The sequence below is a fragment of the Sus scrofa genome, chromosome 14, assembly GCF_000003025.6.
Source record: "Sus scrofa isolate TJ Tabasco breed Duroc chromosome 14, Sscrofa11.1, whole genome shotgun sequence".
NCBI classification, from domain to species: domain Eukaryota; kingdom Metazoa; phylum Chordata; class Mammalia; order Artiodactyla; family Suidae; genus Sus; species Sus scrofa.
In genome coordinates, this window is record NC_010456.5 from 43,411,447 (window position 1) to 43,436,213 (window position 24,767).

General features: G+C 44.8%; 1 protein-coding gene across 3 annotated transcripts in view; it reads left to right on the forward strand.

Moving 5' to 3' along the window:
* GRK3 (G protein-coupled receptor kinase 3) overlaps positions 1–24,767 on the forward strand; it is a 140,372-nt gene that overhangs the window by 106,192 nt on the left and 9,413 nt on the right. For all 3 annotated transcript variants that reach the window (XM_001924379.7, XM_021073437.1, XM_013982990.2), the window contains 7 exons: positions 3,765–3,872; positions 12,637–12,703; positions 13,022–13,122; positions 15,603–15,669; positions 16,438–16,533; positions 19,541–19,703; positions 22,697–22,833. In XM_001924379.7, coding sequence (XP_001924414.2) covers positions 3,765–3,872; positions 12,637–12,703; positions 13,022–13,122; positions 15,603–15,669; positions 16,438–16,533; positions 19,541–19,703; positions 22,697–22,833 — 739 coding nt within the window. The remainder of the gene's footprint in view (positions 1–3,764; positions 3,873–12,636; positions 12,704–13,021; positions 13,123–15,602; positions 15,670–16,437; positions 16,534–19,540; positions 19,704–22,696; positions 22,834–24,767) is intronic.

The following is a 24,767-nucleotide window of genomic DNA, read 5'->3' on the forward strand; positions in this document are numbered from 1 at the left end:
TCAGTCTTAGCAATGAATCTTTTAAAATTACATTTTATTGTGTATCTTGAGCTAACATTCATCCCTGTGTTGAATAGTCTTGAAGTAACTCCCAAGAGTCTCATTTCATGCATCCATGCAGAAAATAAACGATACATCCTTTTTTTTCTTTTTTCTTTTTTTTTTGGGTGGGACTAGAAATAAAGTGGTTCTAAAACTGCAGTACTTTATGACAGGCTGCGTTAATTAGAATTGCCATTTAAAGCTCTGATCAGATGTTAATGGCAAACAGCAGCATTTCTGTAAACACGGTTCTCTCTATGTGCAGAATCTGGGATAGGGTGATAAAAGCCTTAGCTTTTTGCCAGCACTTGACAATTATGAGGCCAGAACCTGTGGTTCTATCAGCTTCTCCCAGGGAGTTCATCAGACATTTTTAAGAGAGTCATTTGAATTTTTAATGCCACAGCTATTTGGTATGCTAATGTCTTCAATTTAGTGTAGTCACAACTCACTATGAATCCAAGAGCTCCTAAAAGTTAATCTCAGAAGGAATTAACTTTAAGATGGGGGGTTGCTTATATCCTTATAGGGCCTCATCCTCTTCCAAATGCAATTCACACATCAGCTCTGAAGGGTGGGCTTTGGTCCGTATCTGAATAGGTCTGTAAAGGGAGAGGATTGGGAGGTTTGGTTTCCATGTTTAAACAGTGATCTCTAAGCCACTACTTGAAAAAAATAAATGCACAATGGATTACTATGTTTTTAAGCAGAGGAGGTATGTTATAGCTGAGAACAAAGGCTCTCAAGTCAGCAGATGTGGGTTTGAATCCTGCTTCCTCATGGCGTCAGCCTTATTTTTCTCCTCTGCAAAGAGGAGGTAACAGTGCAGTTTACTTTCCGTGGCAGTTGGTTGTGAGGGTGAAGTCAACTCCTTCAAGTACCAAGTATTTACTTAACCCTGCTGTGTGCCAGGGCATAGCTCTGCAGGGGGGACCAAGCCAGAAGGGCTCCCTAACTTCCTGGAACCAGCAGCCTCAGCACCCGCACCATTAGTTGGTTGAATGTTGACATCCCAGGCATGCATGGCTGGCTGCTCTGAATATGCTGTTATCTTCACAAAAGCCCCCATAGGCCATGGGTATAATTACCTACTTTTTACAGGATGGACACTGAAGTTCAGAGAAACTTCTGTAAATAAGTAACTTGAACCAAGTCACATGCCAGGCACATCATGGGGCTAGAATTAAAATCCAACCTGCCCATCTCCAAAGCTTGATCCCTTATGATATGTCCAAATTCCCCAGGCTTTGAGATGATTGACTTGACACTAGATTGAAGATTTGTGGCCAGGATTTTACCCTAGACTGGGTTTCTCCCGTCTTTGCAAAGCTTTAGGTGTGATCCGAGCACTTTGTCTAGCGCTGTTCATCTGCAAAGTGGTGTTGTGGTTGGTTCCCGATCTAGGCTTAGACTCAGTCCGTTTAATGATGGAATCAAATTATTCATATAAACTGAGGTTAACCATGGAACAGCCACGACACGACAAAGAAAAACTTTGATTTTGGAACTGAACAGATTGTCAGTGACTAATTGAGTACCAGCTTATTTTCTCCAAGAACACAAAGCTCTATCTCCTGTCACAGTGTCTTCAAAGGTTCGAGTGTTCTTTCAGAGTAAATAGCACAGATCCTCAGTGGGAAGCATCAGGAAGCACTAGGAGCTGCTGTGTAGAGAAGCAGGAAACCTGCAGCGGCAGGCAGTCCAAGGATCTGCTCTGTGTCCTGATCATCAGCTGAGAGATATGATCTGTGTTAACCCTGCTTTTTTATTTTTCTTGCTTTTTAGGACCGCACCTGCAACACACGGAGGCTCCCAGGCTAGGGGTCCAATCTGAGCTGTAGCTGCCAGCCTACACCACAGCTCATGGCAACATTGGATCCTTAACCCACTGATCGACGCCTGTGTCATGGATACTAGTTGAGTTCATAGCCCACTGAGGGACAATGGGAACCCCTAACTCCACGTATTTATCCTTGTGGAGATCTTCCCATCTCAGGACTGGGTTTTGATCCAGGAATCTCAGGTTAAAAAGGTCACCACAAAGGTTTTCCCAGCACCACTGAAATGAAACCTTCCCAGAAAATGGCTGGAGTGCCCCTTATGGAAATCTCTGGCATTCTCACAGTGTGGCTTGCTGACCTCACATTGTCAAACTCTGGATTCTGGATGGTGGAGCTTTTCCAAGTGATGAACCAATACTCATTTTCACTATTTGAGAAAAGATAGAACTCTGAGGCAGAGCAGGTACCAGGCCCAGGATCACTCTTCTTGAGCAGATTCTCACTGTTTCTGAGCATAAGCAGGTTAAAAATGATTGTAATAACGTAAGAATAGAGCATAAGGTCCCTAAGATGGACTCAATTCTTTTTAAGAGCCGGCACTGTCCTAAGCCCATTACTCCATGTCCTCATAGCAGCAGCTGATATTTTATCACCCGTTCTCTCAGTGAAGAAAATCAATGAGGAATGGGAACGAGGTACAGATAATGGCTTTTCCTGGGCCCTTTCAGCCTACATCTTTGAAAGTTCCCCATGAGCCTTCTCTTGCTCCTAGAACAGTGTGCACTGAGGTCTTTAAGGAGGGGTTTGGAGTCACAGACCGACCGGGAACGGGTTTGAGTTGCAGACAGTACATATTCTTCATACATGGTTGTCCTCCCAAGTGCTTTTTTTTTTTTTTTTTTTTTTTGTCTTTTGTCTTTTTTTTGTTGTTGTTGTTGTTGTTGTTGTTGCTATTTCTTGGGCCGCTCCCGCGGCATATGGAGGTTCCCACGCTAGGGGTTGAATTGGAGCTGTAGCTACCGGCCTACGCCAGAGCCACAGCAACGCGGGATCCGAGCCGCGTCTGCAACCTACACCACAGCTCACGGCAACGCCGGATCGTTAACCCACTGAGCAAGGGCAGGGACCAAACCCGCAACCTCATGGTTCCTAGTCGGATTCATTAACCACTGCGCCACGACGGGAACTCCGCAAGTGCTTTTTCTCAGCTTCCTGAAAATCGCCTTCCCATATGCTCAGCAGACTCCTTTGACCTGTCAGCCGCTCTTCAAGCCTGACACATGATCTCTCCCCCTATCTGTTGCCTTGTACCCCCAGTCCTCCCCTACTCCCTCGGGGGCTGTCACTGACTGTGCATGGTTGGGGGTTGCGAGCCCTGGTCCTCAGCACTGGCATGCCTGTCCCCATTCCCTCCAGGGCCCTAATACTGCCCTGTGGTGGTCACCTGTTCATCCCCCCTGCCCTACCTCCCCCAGCCCTATCCCTCTCACAGGAGCTGGGCTAGAGACCGCCGGCTAGAGACCTTTGGCTCTTCCTAGCTGTAGTGGGGAAGGACTAACAAGGTTAAGATTTCCCCTCTGGGACAGAATAACCATTCTTCACATTCATTTCACATGGTAATTTATTTCTATCCATTCCTATCCTAATGAAGACAGAAAAGGTCAATTTCCCATTGGGTCTTTGCCGAATCACACTTCGTGGAATCGCGTGTGGTGGAAGCACATGCGGTAGAATCATGTGTGGTAAAGTCACGCACGGTGGAAGTGCGTGTGATAGAATCACGCTTGGTGGAATCATGAGGGGTGGAAGCCCCGTTGTCCCCTCTCTCTTTTTTGTAGTTGATGCTGTTTGATGAATGGCATGTGGGCCTCTCGATGAGCAGGCAATCTTCTATAAGCTGGGCATGCGCTGATAACCGCTCATATCCCCTCTTCTCCCTAGGGGCACCCACGGGTACATGGCTCCTGAGGTTCTGCAGAAGGGGACCGCCTACGACAGCAGTGCCGACTGGTTCTCCCTGGGCTGTATGCTATTCAAGCTTCTGAGAGGGTGAGTGAAGTGCCTCCTCTTAGTATCGTCAGCATGGCAGGCGCTTGGATCAAAACCCAGAACTTTACATATTGTCAGGCTCTAATACTGTTTCAGATCACACAGCAATCTTTGAGCCACACACTGATCCAGGCAGCGCCTATGGCTCTTTCTGCCCATAAAAGTGAGAGTTTCTTTTCCATCAGCTTTTTTTGTTCCATACCAGGAAGGAATTCCGACGTGATTGGACCTAAAATAAGCCTGCATTGATATGTTTCCATTAACAAGCCTTATTTTGGGAATATGTATTATTATTATTTTTTGTCATACTTGCAGCATGCAGAAGTTCCCAGACCAGGAATTGAACCCGAACCACAACAGTGATAACACCAAATCCTTAACTGCTAGGCTACCAGAGAGCTCCCATTAAGTATTATTTTTAAATGTAGATAATCCAAGAAGTTAGGAGAATTTTTTCCCTAGAAATTATTTACTCAGGATTGTGAGCTTAAAGCACTTTTTACACAAAAAGATGAAAACCCAGAGTGAACCTGTTTTAAAAGCGTGCATTTGTTTGTAAACATGCTGAAATGTGTGGGGTTTTTTCTTTTTTCTTTTTTTATGACTGCACCTGCAGCATATGGAAGTTCCTGGGCCAGGGATTGAACCTGCACCTCCACAGCAACCCGAGCCGCTGCAGCTGAATTCTTAACCTGTTGCACCACAGCAGGAACTCCCGAAATATGTGCTTTTTTAAAAAATACAAAAACGAAATTGTGTAATTCTGAGTTTTTAATTTGTGTTATACTTGACCCTTAGTTCTAAACCACTAGAGATGATGAAATTCATTGGAAAGATGATGGAATGAAAGCACTCTCAAAATAAGTTCTCATGTTGAACAGTTTTAAATTATGCTACTATTTCCATTAATTGCCAAGAGTCTTTAGCCAGCTGTAATAGAGAGCTTAAGTGTTTAAGATACATTTTTGATTATTCTCTATTCACAGAGGTACAGAAAGCACTTTACATTAAAAGTTCCTAGTCAGGGTGTTCCTGCTGTGGTACAATGGGATCATTGGCATCTCTGCAGCACTAGGATGCAGGTTTGATGCCTGGCCCGGCACAGTGGGTTAAAAGACCTGGCATTGCCACAGCTGTGGCATGGGTTGCAATTGCAGCTCAGATCTGATCCTTGGCCCAGGAATGCCATATGCTGCAGGGCGGGCAAAAAAAGAGAAAAAAAAAATTTCCTAGTCAGAATTTTCCCTCTATCATTACTCCTTTGAACATACAAGCCTGGTAGTTTGCTAAACTTTTCTCATTTCCCTGGGAAGGCCCCACAGAGCATCACTGCATCTTCTTATTATATTTAGCACATTCTGAAAAGAGGCTGGCCTCTCTGTCTTCCCTGCAAACCAGGTTCCGAGCACCCTGGCTGCTTCCCCAGGACTCAGATAATCTAGTTGTTCTCTGCTCACCACATTCACTTGGGAACTAAAATCGTATTACTGCTTAGAGAGTCAGGTCCTGTTGCTCCTCAATTGAATTATCGTATCTGTGGAGCCTGGATGGCCTTAATTCATGTCATCAGACTAGCTGACCTCATTAGAGAGTTTCTGCAAAGCAAACCAGAGAAAACCACTTCCCACCTTGAGACGTGTCTCCAGCTGGCAGGAGTCTCTGCGTGCACGGTGAGTGCATCCAGACACGCCGTCCTGGTTCGGGTCTCCGCTGGAGGTGGGGTTGGAGATTAGAAATCATACCTGAGGAATTGTAAGATCTTTAAAAAACAAAAACAAAGCCCTGCCGTAGCAAAACCGTTGAATGCATTACCTTGAGGCTCAAAAGTCAGTAGTAAAATGTAGCAGGGAGGCCTGCAAGGCCTTGCATTTAGGGCTTTATTGATTTGTGTTTAATATTATCATTCTATCTGTTTATAATAATGTCCATGCGTATAGTTTGGGGGCCATGTAACAGATAACACTAGTTTTAGAAGATCTGGAAACTGGTTTAATCATTAACTCTATGCCAGCAGTGTGATTTGTGGCTAATGAGGTGAATTCAGTCATATATGGTCATGATTCAAGTTTGGAGTACTGCACTAGAGGTTAATTCCTTTTTTGTTGTTGTTGTTGTTGTTGTCTTTTTAGGGCTGCACCTGTGGCATATGGAGGTTCCCAGGCTAGGAGTCGAATTGGAGCTGAAGCCACTGCCTTATGCCACAGCCACAGCAATGCCAGATCCTTAACCCACTGAGCGAGGCCAGGGATCAAACCTGCATCCTCTTGGATGCTAGTCAGATTCATTTCCGCTGAGCCATGACGGGAACTCCAGAGATTAATTCCTTTGTGACGGCCTTGATTGGGCTTGGTTGAAGTCCTCCATTGGATGTGATCTCTGTTGAGAGGAGTCTTGGCTGACAGGAAGACATCCAGAGGATGGTCGTGAGGATGGATGGGATAAGAATGTTGACAGGGCTAGAAGTCGTGGCTCATATGGACAGATAGGTTTAAGGAACGGGTACCATGCTTCAGGCAGCCATAACCTTGGCTCCAGCTGTTAGAAGGCCCATCCTATTGAAGGAGTCATGTTCACCTGGTTAGCTCCAGACAGCCGGCATTTGCAGGAGGGAAAAGACTTCAGTTTCATGCGAGAATGAATGTCTCTTCAGTGTTTGAGCTGCCCCAGGAAGGCTTGTTCTGCCTCCCAGACAACCAGCTCCCTGTCACCACCTGGTGACCATCTCTGGAGCCTAAAGTGGAAAGAATCCTCCCAGTGCCTAACACACAGGGCTAGATGAATCTTCCCCACTGAGACATATGATCTTCTGCCCTTCTTTCTAATACTTGTTCAGAAGCAGTCCCAGGAGTGGCATAAGCACTAAACCAAAGAGCAGGGAAATCTTTTTTGTCAAGTCACTTAAATACAATTTGGTGAGCATTGATTGAGTACCTACCGTATGCAAGAGATTGCTCGATGCTCTGGGGGAAGGAAGGGAGAAAGGGAGGGAGGAAGCCACACACAGTCCTGGAGAGCAGATGGATACACACACAGGTCATGAGCAGGGAGGGTTGTGCCGACTTGCAGTCCCGGTGCACCAGCGAGCTGGAATCACCAGCCCTAACTTGCGAGCATAGCGCCGAATTCATGTCGGAGTTGGTATGTGCTGTATTCTCTCAGCCAGGCTGGCAAGACAAAGACCTGGAGCAGGAATAAATTTCGGGGAGGGGACAACATGGAACAGGAGGTCTTTCCCCATCAGTGACCTGTGAGCAGGCGGCAGCTCTCTGTCAGACGGGGTGGGTGTGCAGAGAGAGAAGTGGAGAACATTGGGCCAGGGCCAGGGAGGCCCTTGAATTCCATCTGTGCGGGTGGGGGCTTTGTTCTTAAGACCCAGTGACACAAGGCTTTTAAGCAAAGGAAGGCAGCACTCTTTTAAGCGAAGGTTGGGTTGCTCCTCAGTAACAATGTGCTGGCTGGTGGGAGGTGTGTGTTAAGAACCCAGGCACAGGCTTGAGGTAGCGCTGTGGGACTGGGACCAGAAAGGCGACACATGACTTAACAGGATCATACTTAACGTCTGTGAGGCTACAGTTTTTTTAATTTTTTTAATTTTTAATTTTTTTTTTGGTTTTTGTTTTTTTTGATGGATGCTTAAATATGGAAGGAAAGGAGTTTAAATTCAAGGTGATGGGGAGGATGGTGCTATCATTCCAAAATATCAATGGGTGTAAAATATCAGTGATCATATTAAACTGATGTTTATTGGGGGCCCTTCAGAAGTAAAACACCCTGGTGAGTCCTGCAGGTGATGGAGCCTTCATCACCTCAGTTTATTGGGGTGGGGTGGGGTGGGGTGGGGTAGGGTGGTTAAGAAGGTTACACGTGGGGAGACTTGGAAAATATGTATAGAAGCATCCTGTTTAGTCCTCTTGTGCCATATAGAAGGGGGCCCTAAGCTGCTGTCTTTTTTGGGGCATAAGGGGCCTAAGAAACTGAAAAAAGTATCTAAGGAAGGGTCCCCGTGAAGGAAAGCATTGCCTGTGAGGCCCACTGGGCGTGAGCTGGGTTGGGGGGTGGGGCGGCCTGTCCCCTCAGCATCCTGGTGCTGTCCCAGGGCAGCTGTGGTGTCAGTCCATGTGAAATGAACCGGACCCTGTGCCAGCCACTCCCCAGCACTGGTCCTCAACCCCAGAGTTCTTGGCAATGCCTGGAGACATTTTTGGTTGTCACAACTTGGGGAGGGACTACTTCTGGCATCTAGTGGATCGAGGCTGAGGATGCTGCCCCACACCACACAGAGCATGGGACCGCCCCTGCTGCCCCAGCAAAGCATCCCCTAGCTGAGGATGAGAAACGCCGCTCTTCCCCTCCTACCCACGTCTGCTCAGAGAGGTGACCACCGGTCACCAGGGGTCTTTTTTACGTCTCTTTTCTGTGATTGAACACTCCTTGCACTGACCCCTAGCTTCTGCTGAAACACTTCTATGCACCCCTAGTTTTGTCATGACACCCTGGAAGAATACTGCGGGTCCAAGAGACGGGAATCTGAATGTGAGAAAGCTGTCAAGGTCTAAGAACATGTTTGCATCCCTAGGCTCATGATGGACCGAGCCACTCAGGGCTGCGTGTGGGGTGAGGTCACTTCCACTTCCAGCTGACCATCAGGTACCCAGAGCCTCTGTGCACAAAGAGGAGTCCATGTGGCAGATGTACAGAGCTGCTGTCCTGATTCTCTATCTAGATTTCAGATAGCCGTTAAAAGAAAGAATTGATATGACGGTAGCCTTAATCTTAAACTTGCCACCATTGATTGTCAGACATGAGGAGAGAGCCTCGGTCGTGGTCTGAGGAGAGCTGAGCTCTGCCTGAGGTTATTGAGTTTGTTCCCATAGGGAAAAAAGGAATGTTTATAAATATTTTGGCAGCAGTTGGCTCAGATTCAAAACTCACATTTGATGTAACATGCAATTATTTTTGGTATTCTAAAATTAATTTTTGATGTTAAGAATTTTTAAGCATGCTATTTATAAATGGATTGTTTTTTTTAATTCATTGTTTCACTGCGAATATGATGCATCGTGTGTGTGTGTGTGTTTCCCCATCATTTATCATGTCTTGAACCATTTCCCAACTCTTTGGGGGGAAATTTGCAGCTCTCTCACTCTCTCTGTAATTCAAAAGCCACATCTGACCACTGCACATGTGAATTCTATTCCCATAACATCCCCCGATGCAGCCAGAATGTCACATGTGCTGTTGGCAGAACTTGGCTGGTGTTGTAAGCTGTTGACAGGCCCGATACTGTCTCCTATTTAAAGCGGCTGTAGCAGGGAGCAGCTGTGATCACACAGGATCTGCGAGCACCACGTGCCTCCCGCAGAATGGAGATTATTACTATCGTGGGTTTTCTTTAACATTTTCCAAAATAGAAATGGAATCTTTGGTTTGTTCACAAAGAATAATCAAGAATACATTGGAAACAGATGCACATCAGGACTGGAACTTGAAAGACCAAACTTTCTCAACACCCAGCACAGGACGGAAGAGCCGAAAAGCATTTCCGACCGTGGCTTATTGAGCCAGACGTGGCAGGGCTGTATTTATAAAATGGGATTTATGGAGTGCGGGCCCATGTGCTGGGAATGTTTCTGGCACCACCAGCTTTAACTCCCGTCCCCTTGCAAAGCCCTCCCTCTGGTCTCATGAAAGAGTTTTTAAATTTAGCACAGAGCATTGCTGTCAGAACACAGGAGTCCTTTTCTCCAAGTGTCAGGGCACAGCCCTTTGCTTCCGGCGTCAGACGCTGGCAGGCACACCAGGGTCAAGACCAGGGATGGGTCCCCCGGCTTTGCACACAGGAGCCTTATCAGGAGGATTTGCCGAAACACAGGAGACCTTCACACAATCCCTTTTTATATACTAAGGAACCCAGTGGGGTGGAAACAGTTGTGTCAGGGAGAGAGATGAGTTTTAGTAAGAGTTAATAAATCTTTATTCCTTTTCTCTTGAGCCAGGAGCTTGTTAATATCTCTGTATATTTCACATAAAAGAATGATACAAGTCAAGTTTAAAAAATTATAGTGTCGGAGTTCCCGTCGTGGCACAGTGGTTAACAAATCCGACTAGGAACCATGAGGTTGTGGGTTCGATCCCTGGCCTTGCTCAATGGGTTGAGGATCCGGCGTTGCCGTGAGCTGTGGTGTGGGTCTCAGACACGGCTCAGATCCCGAGTTGCTGTGGCTGTGGCGTAGGCCGGTGGCTACAGCTCTGATTCGACCCCTAGCCTGGGACCCTCCATATGCCGTGGGAGCGGCTCAAGAAAAAGGCAAAAAGACAAAAAAAAAATAAATAAAATAAAAATAAAAGATTATAGTGTCGTAAGTAACAGATATTGTTTGTCATTCTATCCTATTTGCTTTTTAAATGCAGTAATTTGACATTTTTCTCCTTGGAAACAATTAGGATGGAAAGAATATTTCCAATCAAAATCTCTTTTAAAGATTAGTATATGTTTGCTTGGTACTAATTCACCTTGTATAGACCCCCCCCCAAATTAATGCTTCGAAGAGATGGAAATTACTGTTTTTCATTGCATGATAAGAAGGAAAGCATTAGAGTGCCCTCTCTTGTACAAAGCAAAAATTGAAATGTTGATAATAAATATTCTGAAGTGGAATCACCTCAAGAGATGATTTGGTACGTGGTTTAGCTAATTCAGTAGCAGTAGGTAGTAGTGTGAGGATGGGTGGAATTTTGATTCTTATTTCTAAATCACATTGATTTATGTATTCAACATCATAGTCCATTTCATAGAGTTAACTTTAAAACTATTTCATGAAATATCTCAAATTGTTATATATGCCTTTATAAATAAAATATAGGGTTAATCATTTCATAGGCATGTCCTGCTGTCAGAAAACGTAATCATTATACCTCCTCTTTCATTTTCAAAGAGATGAATAAGGCCTTGGTTTTCTAATTTATGTGTTTACTAGTCTCTTTTAATGCTAAGATTAATTTTTTGATTTACAGTGTTGTGTTAAGTTATGCCTTACAGAAAGGTGACTCAGTTATACATACATACATATATACATATATATGTGTGTATATATATGCACACACATACACACTTGTGCTATACAGTAGGACTATGTTTATCCATTCTGTGTGTAACAGTTTGCATCTGCCAACCCCAAACTCCCAGTCCATTGCTCACCCACCCTGCATCCCCCTTGGCAAGCACAAGTCTGTTCTCTATGTCTGCGAGTCTCTGTCTGTTTCGTAGGTAAGTTCATTTGCGTCATATTCCATGTGTAAGTAATATCTATGATAAACCTTAAAAGCCAGCTTCTTCAGGAGTTCCCGTCGTGGCATAGCAGAAGCAAATCCAGCGAGGAACCAATCCCTGGCCTTGCTCAGTGGATTAAGGATCCAGCGTTGCTGTGAGCTGTGATGTAGGTCACAGACATAGCTTGGATCTGGCATTGCTGTGGCTGTGGTGTAGGCCGGCAGCTGTAGCTCCGATTAGACCCCTAGCCTGGGAACCTCCATATGATGCAAGTGTGGTCCTAAAAAGCAAAAAAAAAAAAAAAAAAAAAAAAGCCAGCTTCTTCAGCATGTTAAAAACATAATCAAGAGTAAGAATAATTTGGAATTCCCCTTGTGGCTCAGTGGTAATGAACCCACTACTATCTATGAGGATGTAGGTTCGATCCCTGGCCTCACTCAGTGGGTTAAGGATCCCATGTTGCCATGAGCTGTGGGTTAGGTTGCAGACTCAGCTCAGATCTGGTGTTGCTGTGGCTGTGGCACAGCCAGCAGCTGCAGCTCTGATTCAACTCCTAGCCAGGAACTTCCATATGCTGTGGGTACGGCCCTGAAACCCCCCCCCCAAAAAAAAGAGTAAGGATAATTTCCCTACATAGTTTCAAGCAGATATTCATTTTATAGAGTTAGATTCAGCTTTATTAATTAATTTCACAGATGTATATCAGATACCCACTGCATCCTGCCATTATCTTAGTGACTAGCATATACATTATTTTGGTTGTTCATTTCTGTGCCATTTACAGATGAAGAAATTAATACCGAAGGCCTACATGACTGGCTTACAGCCAGCAAACAGCCAAGTCATAGTGTGAACCCAGGGTTTCTGACTCTTCAGTCCGAGGCTCTTTATAAAATTGCTAAAATGTGGGTGAGCAGTTCTCAGAACGCTAGAGGGTCTAGGAGAACAGGGTGAGTTTATATCTCTTATCCTCAAAGGAATGCATTGCTTAAAATTATTGGATTCTAAGGGGGACGAGTATTCATCTTGGTCATGTTTTGACTTGACTGCAGTTCTTTAGGTTGTTTGAGGGACTAATACTCATTTTTCTGAAACAAAAGTATGAAAATTATATTACTATTACCTCAAGCACTAATGTGACAAATGTTATATATATGACTTTCATTTTCATAAGTACCAGATGGCTAATTTTTTTCCAATTGATGTTTTAAATTATCACTTGGAATATATTTAAATGTATTTTGGTACCACAATTTTATTGAACTGAGGATCAGGCAGTTCAAGAGTAAGCCTTGCTCTTTCAGGACCTAATATATCTGATCATCAATCTGATCATCAGTTTTTCTCTGGAAATGGTAGATGTTTATGGCTTTTGCATTTCTACAGGTTTAAAGGAGCAGTGACAGAACATAACACCTTGCCTAGATAGTAGTCAATGATATTTGCTAAGTTGCCTGAAACCATACGGTAATAGAATTTTCTTTATTTCTACAGTCACAGCCCTTTCAGACAACATAAAACCAAAGATAAGCACGAGATAGACCGAATGACGCTCACCATGGTAAGGAGCTCAAAAACTGTTTTAATCTGCTTTGTAATTTTCATGTTTCATTCCATTACAACCAGTGTTAAAAAAAAAAAAAAAGAAAAGAAAAGAAAAGGGGGTTTCTTCAAGTAATGGAAATAGATGCCAAGGCAAATATCAGGATTTGCCAGCAGTTCATAAGAGAACATTTATAGAAAGTCAAGAATGAAATTAAGAGTTCCCACTGTGGGAACTTTCCTCATCCAAGGAAAGGCCTTTAAATCTGATCGGCTGTGCGGGCACTGTTTCCATGAATACCTTTTTGAAATCTTATCCCCTCCGCCACTCCCCCAGAATGTGGAACTTCCAGACATCTTCTCCCCTGAGCTGAAGTCCCTCCTGGAAAGCTTGCTCCAGCGCGACGTTAGTAAGCGACTCGGCTGCCACGGAGGCGGGTAGGCCGTTACTTCTGCCTTTTGGCATCTTCCTCTGAAAAGCAGAGCCATTCTTTTCAATATGTCACGAAGGTCCCATTTCAATTGGAGGGGGGAAGGGCTCACATAGGAACTAGGTAAGTGGTCGCATGTATTTTGTAATTAACGAATTAAAGGCTCTCTACCTTTTTGACTTTAAAAATCAACCATGAAGGTGGTGGAAATGAATTCGGATATCTCATAGTTCATTTGAAAGTTTCAGTAAAGATCGTGTTTGTCACTATGGCAGTGGAATATTCTGATCTGGTTCTTATGTATTTTTCTCTCACATCTCACTGATCCACTGATATGTTAAATGTGCTTTCTGTCTGTTGCCCCGACCCTGAAAAAGCAAACAAACCTAAGCGGCAGTACCTGGAAAGCTTATAGAGAAAGACTTAAAACAGATCTTTCTCTCCCATTCCTCAGCTGGAGAATACTCTTATTTCGTTGAATTGGCCTTTCCTCGCCTCCACGCCCATGGTTAGCACTTACAGCTCCTGTTGCTAGATGTTGGGGTTTCTAGAGTGGTCACCATGCTCCTGGTCACACATATTATCTGTATCTTTGCTTTGAGATAGCTTAGGTTTCCATCCTTTGTCATTTTTTAAAATCCTTAGCAGGTTTAATTTCTTTTTTAAAAAGTTTTATTGGAATATCATTGATGTACAATGTTGTGTTAGTTTCAAGTGTATAGTAAAGTGATTCGGCTCTGTGTGTGTATATATATATTTTTGTGTATATTCTTTTTTTCATTTTCTCCCATTATATGTTATTGTAGGATATTGAGTACAGTTCCCAGGTTTAGTTTCTTTCTTTCTTTTTTTTAGGGCCACACTCACAGCATATGGAAGTTCTCAGGCTAGGGGTCGAATCGGAGCTGCAGCTTCCAGCCCATGCCATAGCCACAGCAACACAGAATCCAAGCTGCTTCTGTGATCTACACCACAGCTCACGGCAACACCAGGTCCTTAACCCACTGAGTGGGGCTGGGGATCGAATCTGCATCCTCGGGGATACTAGTTGGGTTCATTATCACTGAGCCACAATGGAAACTCCCCAGGTTTAAATTCTTAAAAGTAGAACCTTTCAGAAGGTCCCTTCCTCCCATTAAAGATATAGCTGCAGGTGTTTTGGTTTTGAATGTAGAAGAAAGTATGGGCTGTGTGTATGTGTGTGTGTGTGTGTGTGAGGTTTCCACGTACAGAGTTCTAGGTAACATTCTATCTTACTATCTTCAGCTTGTCTCACCAAGATAGAATGTTACCTAGAACTCTGTACGTGGAAACCTCACACACACACACACACAGACGAGCCTGGAGTGTAGCATCCTATCTTCAGCTTGTCTCACCACACACACACACACACACACACACACACACACACACACACACACACACACTGTGACGAGCCTGGAGTGTAGCATCTCAGGCCCTGCCACTTCCTGTCCACCACTGCTCCTCTGTCTGCTCCCATCTCGTCTGTTGGTGGGTGTCCATCACTCTCTGTGGTGGATTTATGTCTCCAGGCTCCTCTCCTGTCTTTTTAGTGACTGTTGGGAGGTATGGAATGGGGATGATGGGCTGGTGGCTTGAGACAGCAAAGTGTGGAAGGGACAGTTGGGAGTTGTGCCTCAGGCCTTCTGACCTCATCTGAGTGGAGGTGCTGAGTTGCCACTTGGAGAAAGAGGCCTCTGGGGCACAGGACAAGGGTCAGTGTTTGGGAGGTAGGGTTGGGAGTCATCTACAAGCACAGGGCACTGAGAAACCTGGCAGATAAGATCACCTAGGGAGCGACTGCAGAGGGAAGGGCCTGAGAACTGGCCCTGGGGCTCTGCCATGTGGACGGGAGGATGGCCCAGGCAGGGCCTGGGAGGGAACCGCAGGTATGGGGTGCCAGGAACATACGTGTCCCGGATGCAGGCAACTTCTTCTGCGCCACATAAACTGAACTTAGCAGTGCTCACTGGAAAAAACTGTTTCTTCAATTTATGAACTTCTTTGGTCTATAGTATGCTGCTCTTAGGTTTCTAGTTTGCTTTGAAATAAATATTTGGTGCTTCATATTCCTATCATCTGATCTGTCATGACTGTGGACATTTGCCGTCAATCTCTCTAACGTGTAGACCTCTAATTTAATTCTTAGTTAAATTGGTTCTCATGATGACAGAATCAGATACAGATGTAGATCTAATCTGCAAAAACACCTCAGTTATCTTAGACGGGGAGAAACATCCCCAAGAAATTATCATAGGGGATAGTGCTCCTAGGCTCAGTGTGCAGTATTTCTAAACATCACTGTGTTTCCTGGGTTGCTTTGAAAGAAGCATATTTTATTTGCTTTCTCAAAGAGCTGGAAATAATCATCCCTGTGTGTTCTCTAATGGGAGATCAATTTTGCAGACCATTTCTTAGATTTCCAAACGCACTCTTACCGCCCTTGTGACTCCCTCTCTCCTGCAGTGCACAGGAGCTAAAAGCGCATGATTTTTTCAGAGGCATCGACTGGCAGCACGTCTACCTGCAGAAGGTACTCCTGCTGGGACCCCACCCTGGGTACCACCCCCGCTGTGCTCCCCATCTGCATCTCCACTTCCTGTCTCTGCCCCCAGGGCTCCGCCCCAGCTTTCCCCTCTGCAGCCCTGCTTCTGGCTTTCCTATCCAAGCACTGCCTTATGGCTTCTTCCCCTGGGGGCAACTTCTCCCTCCTCATTTATATGTAAAAATGTACCAGAAACATTTGCCATAAACCTACAGATATCTTTCTAGCCCAGCACCATGTAATTTCAGAATTAGCGTGATTGGATAGCGGCACAATCCTCTTTGCTTATTTTAAACTACTTTTTAATATTCTCATTAAAAGAGACAATACAGAAACACACCCCAAATTAAAGTCATTTTTTTGGTTCTCCATGTGGATGATCAGCTTTGAACTTGTTTCTGCATAAAGTCAGACAGTTGAGGAAATATGCCCAGTTTGTCCTGCCTGATTAGAACTGGAGTCCGAGCCCGGTTGAGCCCACATTGGCCTCAGGGATGTTTGTGGGCACGGGGCACCCGCCCGGTTCCATTGCAGGCATTAAGGCTCTAGCAGCTGGAATGCGGGGCTGCGTCTCCCTTGGGGGCTGTTCTTGGCACAAGCTTGTCTGTGAGCCCTGCTGTGATTGTCTGAGCTTGAGTGAGCTGCACATTGCATGTGGCACATTGATGTCTTGCACTGCGATCTCTATAGAATAGCAGGTGGGCACAGGGCTGAGAGTCACTTGCTAACTGAAGCCCACTTCTTTGCATCTTCCAGTACCCTCCACCCTTGATTCCTCCTCGGGGAGAAGTCAATGCTGCTGACGCCTTTGACATCGGCTCATTTGATGAAGAGGATACCAAAGGCATCAAGGTACACCTGTGATGCTTTTTGCTTCCAGGGTTTTCTTTTAGAGGGTGGAGGATTTTTCAATTGGGAATCAAACTTTGTGACTTTGTCGGTCCTGGCCTGTCTGTGGACGGTAACTCTCAAATGACTGTCCTCATATTTGATGGATGTGGCTATTAAGTGTCAAGGATCTGAATTTGAAACCATGAAAGCTTTCTTTTGAGCCACCACGTTGTGTCTGATAAACTGCAAAATGGTCACGTTTTTATTGATTTGGATGGATTTCTGGTTGATAGAAAACCCAAGAGTGTAACGAAGCAGAAGAAGCACCCGTGTGATGGCAAACGTGCTTGGCCTCCTGCCAGAGAGCCAGTCTTCTGAGTGCTCCCAAGCATCCCACTCTCTCTGCGTTAGGATGAAAAAGAGCAAACAGCGTGAATCATTTTGCATTTGTCAATCAAAAGTGAAATAATCATTGTTTTTTAAATATATATATAGAATCCCCTGCATTTTTCAAACTTTTGTTCCTATCATTATTTTCCAAGTAGACAGGGTGTAATTAGAGGTGGTGAGTCACGGGGAAAGTCATCTCCTAGGAGGCTGAGTCAAAGTGTGTCACTACATGTCAAGGGCTCACTGCCCCCACTTTCTCCGCTTCCCCCAGAGTCTCCCCACTCCTTCCAAGAGGCCCCTGGTGTCTTCTCAGCTGCCTGCATTTATGGCCTTTTGTCATCCCCCTTCGTCTTTCCTAACAGGTAGCTTCCTCCAGTAGAAGGGAAGGGGAGGCCACAGTCCTGTTAGCACTCACACCTGCCACGTGTAGGTATGAGAGAAGCATGAGATACGAGATGCAAGGGCCTGGCCAGAGCTGTAACTAGAGACACACAGAACTGGGACCACATAGGAAGGGGGCAGAAATGGTGGCTGCATGGCTGAAGGAGGATGTGAAGATTCTCAGGAGGAGGGCAGCTACTGGGGGCAGCACGAGAAGGCCCAGTACAGTCAGGACCCCGGGGATGGAGTTGGTTATAACTAATGGTGTCGAGAAGGAAGAGATGAGCTGTTAAGGTGACTGGGTGCCCACGGGACCAGCTTCTTAGCATGTCGTGGGGGGCAGGGGTGCAGATTAGACAAGGCACCATGGAGGGCACCCCCAGGGGAGCAGTGTGACCACGGCCCAGACACCTTGGCAGACGGGTCATCAGGGTGTAAGTGGCCTCCTGCTGCAGAGCCTTGGGAACAGTCCCTCCCTCCCTAAAGCTGTCGTAAAGGCTCACTGCCATCACAGTAGACTCTTGTCATTAGACATACTTCTCTCCATCAAAGGGAATTAAACATAAAATGAATATCACGCAGGAGGCTGTGACATTTTTGATGTTCAAAAGAGATTCTCGGGCTTTAAATTTTGTCACCTGTAATCTAGGCTTTGGAGTCAGACAGGCTGGGCTCAGATCTGCATTTATTACGTCAGTGCTTTGAGCCGTGTAGGGAACCCCATGAGCTTTGGTTTTTTCACCTGCGAGTGAGCGGTTTCATTGCCAAGCCTTCCCTGAGGATGGATCACCTGTGTCAAGCTTCTGGCATATTCTCTAAGAGCTCCCATAGTTGTGGTTTGGGTTCTTCCTGAGCCTGAGTTGAGAAAGAACATACTCTTGTCTCTAAAAAAGCGGCCCAAGTAATACCTAATTCTTAAAGGGGAAAGAAAAAAAAAAAGCTCACTTCATGTAAAGGTTTTATTCATTTTTCACATTTTTCACAGAACCTTCGTAAAGACCAAGGTTCTGTGACCTTATGAAGGTGGAACCGTTTGTATACAAAGCAGGGTGGTCCATTTCAGAGCACCTGCTTTGGAAAGGAGGGATTTTGACTTCTGCCAAACACTCCAGAAGCTGTCCTAGTGCCCTTCTTCTGGCCTTGATGCTCCAACTCCCCACCACACCCCCCCACCCCGCAACACACACATACTCACTCACACACACTCCTAACAACCAGAGGTTTCAGAGCTAGGCTTGGTTTGGGCAAAGTTTGCAGAAGACAAAGGGGAAAAACTGTGCATGTTTTGATCTCAGAATCAACACATCAGAATAACATCAGTTAAGGGTGGGTGGAGAGTTCAGGTTCCCTCAGTGTCTCGATGATTCTCTAAAGGCCTGTGGGCAGTGCCTCACTCTTGGTCTTTCTCCCTTTTCCTTCTAAATAACTTGCCCGTAATAATATCTCTCCCGTAATTATCCCTCAGGCCAGGGAGTGAGCGAGTCAAGCTTTTAAAGAGACCTGTGCTTTTTTGTCTCTACAAGCGTATTATTTTCCATCAGCCCGATCGCTCGCCTTTCTGCCACAAAACTGTAGCTCAAATGCATAAAGCCATTTCCTCAGCTCCCCGTCACAGCTCAGCCTCACTGAGGGGGAAGAGTGGAGAATTTTGAGTAATAGTTTGGAAGAGAAATGCTATCTTTAAGGGTAATTTTTATGATAGCCCCTCTGAAAGGCCAGGTTGCCTAAACTTTCCATGTGTCTCAAGCTTTATGATCACCCTACTCAGCATGGATTGGTTGGAAGCTTCCTGGGACGAATGGTAAATTCAGCCTAGTTCACCTTTCTTTTTTTTTTTTTTTACTTTCCAGATGAGTGGAGGGAGGTTAGAAAGCCTTCCTGGAACTATATCTGAAACCATAGGGATCTGTTTTCCTGGTTTTACAAATAAAATATCCTTACTGTAATTGAAATTTTATTTTGTGGTCAGATTCTTATAGTACTTAAACTAAAACCCTGTATATGTTCGTTTTCATTGGTAAAAACACAGCAATGGTGCTGCAGAAGATTAGGCTGAACCAAACCGACCCAGGGTTATCACCCTTTGTGTATCCTAGTTGTTTGATTATCATTGGTTTTGGACGACGAATAAATTGTCCCTAAGTGGTTATAGGTTGTCATCTAGTTATCTTCCTACACACAGTTATGGTGCTTTTGAATCTTTTGCCTTTGTAAGCATGTTAAATCATAAATATCTTGATTTCTTAAAATTAATAAGCTTCTTGATTGCGACCAAGAACTCTACAAGAACTTCCCTCTGGTGATCTCCGAGCGCTGGCAGCAGGAAGTGGCGGAAACAGTTTACGAAGCAGTAAATGCAGACACGGATAAAATAGAGGCCAGGAAGAGAGCTAAAAATAAGCAACTTGGCCATGAAGAAGGTAAAATAGCTGGTGTGTCTCAAGATATTTCTAATGCAATGAATTTTCAAGATTTCTTGTAAAGCTGAAAACGGTATCTGGGTCATAAAGTACTTCCTAATAGAGGAGGGAAACGCCATAAATTGTTTTTGTTTTATCAGGCTTGGAAAAGTTGGGTGTGAGATGATATTTCAAAGTCTTTAGTCCACAAATAAATAATACGTAGCCAGCAGTACTTTTGTCAATATGCCTTCTTACTTTGGAGAGTTTGGGGGCCAATTTGAACGTTTGTTTCATTGAAGTCACTCTTGATTTTTCTAAGACATGATGGATTTGGATATTTAAATGTATTGTACCGAGTGATTATGATAATACATCTTTCTGTTTTACATCTAAGCAAAGACCTCTTTGAGGTTAATATGTAATAAGAATGACAGGGAACGGTTTCAGTCTATGAACAGTTTGCTTTTTTTCTTTTTTCTTATTTTCCTTTTTAGGGCTGCACGTTCAGCATATGGAAATTCCCAGGCTAGGGGTCAACTTGGAGCTGCAGCTGCTGGCCCACAACTTCAGCAACACCATATCCAAGCCGAATCTACGAACTACGCTGAAGCTATTGGCAATGCCGGACTCTTAACCCGCTGAGCAAGGTCAGGTCGAACCCACATCTTACTAGTCGTGTCTATTACTGCTGTGCCACAGTAGGAATTCCCAGATGGAAGTATCTTGATGCAGGATTCCTGGGTCTTGTTGACTGTTCCCCGGGAGCATATTTCATCTATTTAGAAAGGTGTCCTCAGTCCTGGATGAATGATTCCTTACCTAAAAACCACCAGTGGAACACGACAGCCCTTAACTGTGCTCCCCTCCATTCTGAGGGGAAATGGGACTTATTCCTAAGCTGTCCTTTAGAGAATGGGCCCACTGAGATCACTCAGGACTGCGGCGCCAGAACACACAGGAAGTTATACCTGCAGTAACTTGCCCAGGGGAGAGCCGTGATGTCACCAGAATCTTGATGATTTGGACCCAGAAGAAAAAAAAATGCATGTCTTAATGACCTTGTTGAAGTGTCTTTTTAATTAGAGCTGCAAGCAGCACATCTAGCAAATTAATGAATTTATCTTCCTATATAAGTAATTCAGGGATACCTGGATCTTGGTTGAAGATCTCAGAAGTCACCCTGACAGAACAATGACGTTTAGGCTTAAATCTCTGAAGTAAAAATATAAGACTTATACTTTAAATATACTTTCTAAATGTATACACTTTTCCCATTAAAATGGCAACTCCACAAACCACACCCCATTGCCTCTGACCCTCCCCGGCCCCTCCCTCCTTCATTCTTTTCCTTCCTGCTTATGTCCAAGTGGTACAACATGGGTTTTGCTTATTTGTTTTTTACCTGGATCTCCCACTAGAATATAACGTCCCCAAAGGTGAGGTCTTTTGTCTCTTTTCTCTGCTGCTGAATCCAGTACTCCTGGAACAGGCCCAGCACCTGGTGTCCGTTCCCTTCGCAGTTGAATGAATGAGCGAATGAGTGAGTTTTATTAGCACAATCACCAAGGCCTCCAAAGAAGGCAAAGCAAGCCACTTCAGAAACAATGCTTTTCTTTTTCAGAAACAATGCTTTGCTGTAAAAATATAATCAGAACTTGGAGTTCCCGTCGTGGCGCAGTGGTTAACGAATCCGACTAGGAACCATGAGGTTGCGGGTTCGGTCCCTGCCTTGCTCAGTGGGTTAACGATCCGGCGTTGCCGTGAGCTGTGGTGTAGGTTGCAGACGCGGCTCGGATCCCACATTGCTGTGGCTCTGGCGTAGGCCGGTGGCTACAGCTCCGATTGGACCCCTAGCCTGGGAACCTCCATATGCCGCGGGAGCGGCCCAAGAAATAGCAAAAAAAAATATATATATATATATAATCAGAACTCAGCATGAGTGTGAATTCACTTGGTCTCCCTCTATAACCATATATTTGAAGGATAACTATAACCTTAAGTGTAAGAAAGAATAGGTTTTGATCCTTATGTATATTTGGCTCCCTTGGACAAGAAAATCCCCTTTCTGTTATTATTATTTTTTTTTTAAATAGCATTAAAGGGGCTTTCCCATTGTGGCTCAGTGGGTTAAGGAACCTGACGGTGTCCTTGAGGATGTGGGTTCAATCCCTGGCCTTGCTCAGGGTTAAGGATCCGGCATTGCTGTGAGCTGTGGTGCAGGTCACAGATGCAGCTTAGATCCAGTGTTGCTGTGGCGTAGGCCGGCAGCTGCAGCTCCCATTCGACCCCTCGCCTGGGAACCGCCATAGATGAAGGTTCAGCCAAAAATAAATAAATAAATAAATAACGTTAAAGGAAGAACCTCAGTTCAACATAAAGGCAAAGGTACTTTGGGCAAAGCTTGAGTTTAATCACTCGCTATTGGAGTTCCCGTCGTGGCCCAGTGGTTAACAAACCTGACTATGAACCATGAGGTTGCAGGTTCGATCCCTGGCCTTGCTCAGTGGGTTAAGGATCCGGCGTTGCCATGAGCTGTGGTGTAGGTCACAGACTCGGCTTGGATCCCGTGTTGCTGTGGCTCTGGCATAGGCCGGTGGCTACGGCTCTGATTAGACCCCTAGCCTGGGAACCTCTATGTGCCGCGGGAGCAGGCCTAGAAAAGGCAAAAAGACAAAAAAAAAAAAAAAAAAAAAAATCACTTGCTATTCCTCAATTCTTACTCTACATAATGAAAAAAAAAAAAAAATAGTTTGCAAACAAACACCGACCCTCCCCGAGCAGCAGAGGAACATCATGAATTCCTCAGAATGTTGAGAAACAGCCGTTCCATGTTAGTAGAGAGCTGAAGAAGCCTCATCTTCAATGTGTTTAAAAACTAAAATAATGATTTCCATCATGTGTTCTCTTTATAGAAACTTACTTTCTCCCCCCCAAAAAAGGGTATAATTTTTTTTTTTTCTGAGAAGCACGCAGACCCTACTGAGTTCCTTGCTGTGTTCTCTGTGCCTCAGATTACGCTCTGGGAAGAGACTGCATCATGCACGGGTACATGCTGAAGCTGGGAAACCCGTTCCTGACTCAGTGGCAGCGTCGCTATTTTTACCTCTTTCCAAACAGACTTGAATGGAGAGGCGAGGGCGAGTCCCGAGTAAGTCCTGCGCTGGTTTCCATGGCGATTGCATGGTGCTGGCACCTTTTATAAAATCTCCCCCTCGCTCTGTATATCTATTTTAACTTGTACACATGAGATTTTAATGTTCAGATGGTAACTTTTAGATTTGTGAGTCAAGGAAGGGTTTGGTCATACCTGAAAATAGAATGTTCCATCCAGTGAGGTCAGAGCAGACAGATTGGAGGACTGCTGGAGAGGGGATGGGTAGAACAAAATGGGGCAAAAAAAAATCTAGGACTTTGGAGTCACAGAGGTGTTTAAATCCACTGCTCCGTGTCTCCGGGACTTGGCACATGTTATGTTGATTGAGCCTCAGTTTCCTCGTCTGTGAAATGGGAGAAGTAGAAATGATAGCTACGGAGCATTCATGAGGACACAGGTTCAATCCACGGCCTCGCTCAGTGGGTTCGGGATCCAGAAGTGCCGTGAACTGTGGTGTATGTCGCAGACAAGGCCTGGATCTGACATTGCTATGGCTGTAGTGTAGGCCAGCAGGTACAGCTCCAGTTCAACTCTGAGCCTGGAACCTCCATTTGCTGTGGGTGTGGCCCTAAAAAAGACAAAAAAAAAAAAAAAAAAAAAGAAATGATAGCTACTACAGTCTTTGCACGTTTATCTTAGGCCAGGTGCTGTAAACACTCACACACACACACACACACATATACACATGCACACACATTTAATTTGCTTAGCAACCTTTGAGCTCCAGCCTTTATTTTATAAAGAGGAAACCAAGTCTTAGAAAGGAAGGGTTTGACACCAGTGACAGGTGTAGGTGATGGGTGATTCTGACTGGGGTCTACCTGTGCCCCACATCCCCGTCACTCAGAGTCAAGGTCAAGTAAACTGAGATAAGTGGTATAGGCTGAGCCCAGGTCACCTGCAGCCCCTCCGTTGTCTCCACTTTGTTGGCAAATTGTACGTGGGCTTCGTACAATTGGACGGGAGGATACAGCTGCCCTCTAAGGTCCTCGCAGGTGCTGATGAAATTTCTTATCCACCCTGTTCCTTGTAGCAAGTCAGGCAGCATTTATTAAGTACCTGCTGTGTGAGGAGCCCAGGCTTGTCTCCCTGGAAGAGGCCAACCCAGTGGAAGGGTGTCTGCCCTTGGGGAAGGAATGATTGTCCTAGTAAGCAGGACCTCGTCCCAAGCCTGAAAGACGTTGTTGTATCTATCAGAATGCTGCCCCCTTTCGGAACGCAGTGCTCCGGCGGTCAGTGTGGAAACTGTGAACGCCTATCTTTACTTTGGAATGTGTTTTGGAAATCCCTGTTGGTGAAGATGCCATTTAATTATGAGTGATTGCGCTTGCATATTACCACATTCTTTACAAGTGAGCAGGATCTTCTTGCTGTTACTAGTGCCATAGAAGTCAGTTTTTAAAAATTAATACATCTAGTTGTGAATAATAAGACTCTTTGGGCACCCTGAACTATAACTCAGGTACTGGTATTATATAAGATACATACATAAAATATGTATATATAATTATCTATAAATATAACTATATTTTGTATGATATTACATGTGTATTTTCTTTTATGGCTGTACCTATGGCATATCGAAGTTTCCAGGCCAGGGATTGAATCCAGGCTACAGCTGCAGCAACGCTGGATCCTTTGACCCTCTGCACCAGGCTGGGGATTGAACCCTCACCACCTCTGCAGTGACCTGAGTCACAGCAGTCAGATTCTTAACCCACTGTGCCAAGGCAGAAACGCCTACATATGTATTCTTTATACTATAGAGTACTTCCTAGCACCTGAGTTGTAATTCATACATATATCATTATTTAATGTATATTTTCAGATAATGAGTGGCCCTGGGCATATTTTGCATTTTACTATGCTATCTACTGGTAAGTCACTGTTGTACACATTGAAAGGAAATTGTCTCACTTTAAACTTTA